Source organism: Nerophis ophidion, linkage group LG03 (genome assembly GCF_033978795.1).
Source record: "Nerophis ophidion isolate RoL-2023_Sa linkage group LG03, RoL_Noph_v1.0, whole genome shotgun sequence".
Lineage (NCBI taxonomy): Eukaryota > Metazoa > Chordata > Actinopteri > Syngnathiformes > Syngnathidae > Nerophis > Nerophis ophidion.
The window spans coordinates 47,551,950-47,557,949 of record NC_084613.1 but is presented as its reverse complement, the minus strand read 5'-3'; the positions used below and the strand labels follow the sequence as shown (position 1 = coordinate 47,557,949).

Sequence of the window (6,000 nt, the reverse complement as noted above, 5' to 3'; positions counted from 1 at the left end):
TCTCTGAACTTTTTGAGGATATTACGGACCATGGATGGTGAAATCCCTAAATTCCTCGTTTAGAAATGTTGTTCTTAAACTGTTCAAAAATTTGCTCACACATTTGTTAGCAAAGTTGTGACCCTTGCTCCATCCTTGTTTGTAAAAGACTGAGCATTTCATGGGAAGCTGCTTTTATACCCAATTATGGCACCCACCTGTTCCCAGTTAGCCTGCTCACCTGCTGGACGTTCCAAATAAGTGTTTGATGAGCATTCCTAAACTTTTTTAGTCTTTTTTTGCCAGTCGCGCCAGCTTTTTTGAAACATGTTGCAGGCATCAAATTCCAAATGAGCTAATATTTGTAAAAAAATAACAAGGTTTTCCAGTTTGTACTTTTAAGTATCTTGTATTTGCAGTGTATTCAATTGAGTATTGGTTTGAAAAGGATTTGCAAATCATTGTATTCTGTTTGTGATTACTATTTACACAATGCTACTTAAAATAGCACAACTAAAACAAAAGACGGCAGCACGGTGGAAGAGGGGTTAGTGCATCTGCCTCACAATACGAAGGTCCTGAGTAGTCCTGGGTTCAATCCCGGGCTCGGGATCTTTCTGTGTGGAGTTTGCATGTTCTCTCCATGACTGCGTGGGTTCCCTCCGGGTACTCCGGCTTCCTCCCACTTCCAAAGACATGCACCTGGGGATAGGTTGATTGGCAACACTAAATTGGCCCTAGTGTGTGAATGTGAGTGTGAATGTTGTCTATCTATCTGTGTTGGCCCTGGGATGAGGTGGCGACTTGTTCAGGGTGTACACCGCCTTCCGCCCGACTGTAGGTGAGATAGGCACCAGCGCCCCCCGCAACCCCAAAAGGGATAAGCGGTAGAAAATGGATGGATGAATAAAACAAAAGACTAAACAAAATCATAATGAAAAACAAAAAACTAGGAACATGGCCAAGCAGGAAGAAGCAAAAGCTTATGTTGTCCTTGTTAATAAAAATCAAGGTCTATTTCAATGTATTCCATCCATCCATTTCCTACCGCTTATTCCCTTTTGGGGTCGCGGGGGGCGCTGGCGCCTACCTCAGCTACAATCGAGCGGAAGGTGGGCTACACCCTGGACAAGTCGCCACCTCATCGCAGGGCCAACACAGATAAACAGACAACATTCACACTCACATTCAAACACTAGGGCCAATTTAGTGTTGCCAATCAATCTTTCCCCAGGTGCATGTCTTTGGAAGTGGGAGGAAGCCGGAGTACCCGGAGGGACTCATTTCAATGTATTATTATTATTAATATTATTACTATTATTATTGGAAGGAGCGGTATTTTTTAATGATTATTTTAATCAATTTAGTTTACATTTTATTCAAAAGGGAATATGTATGCAATCAATATAAATCAATGAAATGCAATTTAAGTATGTGTATATTTATGTTAAATATATATAAAATAAAATATACATTATAATTTTTATCGCGGCAGTGGTGTAGAATTACAGTGCATTATAATGAGAGCTGCTTTTAATGTAATGCACAATCATTCTACAACAGTAATTTTCAACATATTGTTAAATTAAAGCCAGTTATTGTTGTTATTGATATTATTGTTATTATTATTACAGTGTTGTGGCTAGTGATTGGACCTGAAAGCAGAGGTTCAAGTTCACTTTAGAATCTACTTTTTGTGCTCATAAAAGTGAATAAAGAAGGTCACTTGCAGGGCTACTCTCGCCACACAATCCTCCCTTCTGCAGTGATGCATTGTGGGTGCATGACTAATGTCAGCTAGCTCAGCTGGAGACCAGAATTCTCCTGATTGGAAGGCATCACACTTCAATGATTGAGTTCAGACGAAGAAGAAAAATGAGATGATCCAAAAGTGCCAATCAGCTGAAGTGAAACATGGAGGATGATGTAGCCATGATGCTTAATGGATGCTGGGGCGAGAGGAGTGAATGCATCCCGGCAGGAAAAATGCTGCCAGGCAAAGGGGAGTGTGAATATGACAAATTAATTCACCTGTGTCTGCTTGATATCGTTGCCATGGTAACAGGCTCTTCGAGACCCACCCTGAATGCAAGAATGTCTTCTTCCTTTTCCGAGACATCAAGGACCTGGAGAGGCTGCGGACCAGCCGTGAACTCCGAGCACACGGACTTCGGTCAGTCAGTCACATACACACGTGCACACATGCACATCTGCACACGTGCACTTATACAAAATGAATAATTTGTTGTTTTTAATATCAGTGAAATATGATCTAATAAATCCACTTATCCTAAAAGTTTCTTTGTTGATTGCTAACTTGCCCAACCTTTGAGACATTTTTGCCAATGAGTTTACTGAGTCTCACTTTTTAGGTCACTGGTGTGTGGAAATGACTGGAAGAAAAGCTCTGATTTGCTTTTAAAGAAATTATTGGGGGCCACCTGTTAGTTCTCTTCTAGACTCTCGACCAGTGATTCTCAAACTGTTGTCAGAGTCGTGTATAAAGATAATATGGCCAATTCGCTCTTAAAGTTGGCCTCAATATGGCGCTCGTTAGTCACGTGAGGGGTTTTTGACCAGTGATGGGCAAGCTACTTGGAAAATGTTGTAAGCTAAGCTACAAGTTACTCTTGATTAAATGTAGCTAAGCTACAGGGGAAGCTATCCCCAGACAATTGTAGCAAGTGACACTAAAAGCGACACAGAAAAAGAAGCTTACTACATTTAAAAAACATTTCTATCTATGGGCCAACATATATATTATCAATGTTAATGTAACTGAGAGTGTACACATGGATCCAATAAGGGTCCATTACTATTAATTGTCATTTTCCTGGGGACAATCTACAAAACTACCTTTTAGGGGTCCCCGCACATTGCTCTCTGTATTTTTTTAATTTGCCTTTTCTTTGGTCCACCCCTATAATGTTATTCATTTTCTCTACATACAGTAAAAAAACAGCATATATCTAGTGTATGTATTGACAAAACAATGACTTGTGTGTTGTTTGGGAACAGTTGGTAATGGTTATGAGCAGTAAAACTTTTCATGAAATCAACGCACTTTAATGTGTGTTCCTAAATATGTATTCCATTTTTTAGATGAAGAGAACAGTTATTTTTTGGTTTACAGAGTAAACAACTAAAAACTTTAGGATTTGGGGCATTGTTTTCGCTAAATGTATACATTTGTATAATATGTCCAGGGACACGCAGTATTGTGGGTTTCCTGGAAATCATCTTCATCACAAAAGGAACAATCTAATCTGTGGGAGAGAATTTCTCTGCCATTTTCAAATATGTTTCTTTTTTTTTTGAGTGGTCAGCTTTAGGGTTTCTATAGTTATCAGCAAATCTAATTTCAGCAAATCTAATTTAATGTTTTTTAGTGCCCATGTCTGACATGGTTATTATATGTAGTCAAAAGCTTAAAATTATCTGTATACACCCGCTATTGGAAACATTTGACTTTGATGTTGAGTAGTTGAAAAGTTTACATTAACTAGTGAATTCGAATTGGCTCGCAAGAATGTTTCATCTGATAATTTATTTGTATTTATTTTTTTGTAGTAGTATCCGTTGTTCTGACTTTGTGCAAAGCTGTAGACAATAGCCAATTAAAAGGTTCCTTCTGTCAATCATCACACTGTACCTTCAATCAAAATGATTAAAGGGGAACTGCACTTAAGTCCTCTAAAAACATCAAATTCTGAATTAGTTAATCAATATAATATACTCAGAAGTAATTTGGTATTTTTTTCTCTTTCAAACATGTGGAAAAAATGTATATCCTCTGAAAGTATGACATGATAGCTACAAACTGGAGGATATGTTTTTAATACGTCCGGAAAAGTCTGCTGTCGCTCGCTGCCGCAAAAAAGCTTAGTAGTATCTTTCTATCTACCAATTGTTTTACAGCTTTCTTCAGTCCTTCTCAAACATATTATGTAGTTTCATCAAACTTACAAAGCACCCACTCGGTGTCTCACCGCCTCTCTCTCAGCTAGCTAACAAAGCTATGCTAGTCGTGGTCCAAAGCAACTACGCTTTGAAGGCGTTTGCTACCTCACGCTGCTGCTACTGCTCTGAGGACAGCAAGAACTCGATTCGGTGAAAGACACAACGTGAATATGGCTCCTTGCTCTTCGTTCACTGTTCTCATGGAGAGTTTGGCCCTACTAGAGGACCGTCAACGCCAGTTAGAGCAGAGTAATTTCGGAACATTAGACGCAGCCGACACGTTTTCTAGCGTTAGCTGTAGCAAGTTTGTAGCAGCCTAAGGGGCCTACAAGCCACGTGAACTGTTTGAGACACATAATAGATTTAGCCCTTTAGCTAGTCCTACATCTGTTGTGACGTAGACAAGATGGCGCCAGCTTGTTTGGCGAGTCGTCTATCTCGAAGCATCTGTTTTTTGTTTGCTGTAGCCTCTTTTTTATGCGCTTACTGGGATGTCTCTGCTCTACTGTGCTATGATCGCCAAGCACTGTTCAATATCTGATTTCAAAACTTTAGCGCAACATGAGTACTCAGTTTCAACCCGGGATATTGGACAAACCCCCCCTCTCGTGCTGTCAGGTATCCCCGCTTACCTGTGTCGTACACCAGCGGCTCCTTCACGAAAAAAGCGCTCCAAGAGGCGGGGGGGAGGGGAGGTATTTTGGTGAAACTCAAGATGCTGCTGTCATCCTCTGGCACGTTCAATCATCGTCTCCTTCCTGGTGGACGCTGCCGGCGTACCTCCGATGCCCGGCGCATAGCGCGCTGGATCCAACCTGTCACCCCTATCCTGGGCAACCTCCTGGCGCCGGCGGCCGCTGCTTCCTCCGGCTCTTTGCTGCTGCTTCTCCTCCCGGTTAACCCGGCGGAATCTCCGGGCCTCGCTCCAACTGGCCTGGTATCACTGCGCTCTCCGGCCCGTGGGTGTGGGCGTGGTTTGGACCGCTCCGCCCTACGCATGCGGAAGCGTGCTACATCACCTGCTAGCGAGGAGTTTAATCTTCGGATGGCCCTGATTATAGGGCTGGGCGATATATATGATACATCGCTGGTGTGTGTCTGTGCGATATAGAAAATGACTATATCGTGATATTCGAGTATACGTTCTCACGCAGGACTTTTAGCTGCGGGCGTACACTTCAGGCTCTTCTCGCTCTTTCCTGTGTCTCCTTTCAGACAAGCAAGCGCACATTCTTACATACGTCACAAACTGTCACGTCACACGTCACATACACACCCTCGCAGAGCAGAGAGGTAGCTGCGTGGCTAACATTAGCTGCTAACATAGCCGTACGAGAGAATGAAAGTGCGGGTCTGGTAACAAATGAAGGAAGACTTAATTCCCAATAAAAACAGCAGGGTTTCCATCGTCTGGCGGTGGTTCGGCTTCAAGTGGGAATATGTCGAACAGACAACCGTAATTTGTCAAGTGGGGGGGGGATTTTTGCTATAAAAAGTAGCAATACTGCTAATATGTAGCATCGTTTGTAAAGTCACTCGCTAGAGTATGAAGAGAATTTTATAACCGTAGTAACATACCACATAGTGAAGGACGAATACTATTTGATTTCCTATTATGCAGCTGATTTTTATTTGACATTTAAAATGTCTCTGACAATCTCGCAATTTATGTTTTGGAAATGACTTGAATGTTTGTGCCATTGCTTAATAACTTTAATAAATACACTTTTGGTCAATTGACTTAGTTGTGATTTCCCTCTCTGCATAAAAGTTTAAAAGTAGCATATATTAATGCAGTATGAAGAAGAATGTTATAATGTATACACATAGAATCATCATACTGCTGTGATTGTATGTATCAAGTGTTCATTCCAGGCAAAATATCGTAATATATATCGTATATCGCGATATGGCCTAAAAATATGGCAATATTAAAAAATGGCAATATCACCCAGCCCTACCCTGATAAATGTCCGATCCTTGGCGAACAAAACGTTCTGGCTCAACGAATTCATAACCACCCGTGAATTGGATTTTATGTTCCTCACCGAGACCTGGTTG

The 6,000-nt window shown here is 41.3% G+C and overlaps 1 protein-coding gene across 2 annotated transcripts in view; it reads left to right on the top strand.

Annotated features, from left to right (window-relative positions):
* xgb (x globin) overlaps window positions 1-6,000 on the top strand; it is a 47,343-nt gene that overhangs the window by 13,540 nt on the left and 27,803 nt on the right. Inside the window, exon 2 of one of the 2 annotated variants that reach the window (XM_061895423.1) lies at window positions 2,045-2,152. The exons of the other annotated variant lie outside the window; for it this stretch is intronic. Coding sequence (XP_061751407.1) covers window positions 2,045-2,152 — 108 coding nt within the window. The remainder of the gene's footprint in view (window positions 1-2,044; window positions 2,153-6,000) is intronic. 2 annotated transcript variants of the gene reach the window in all.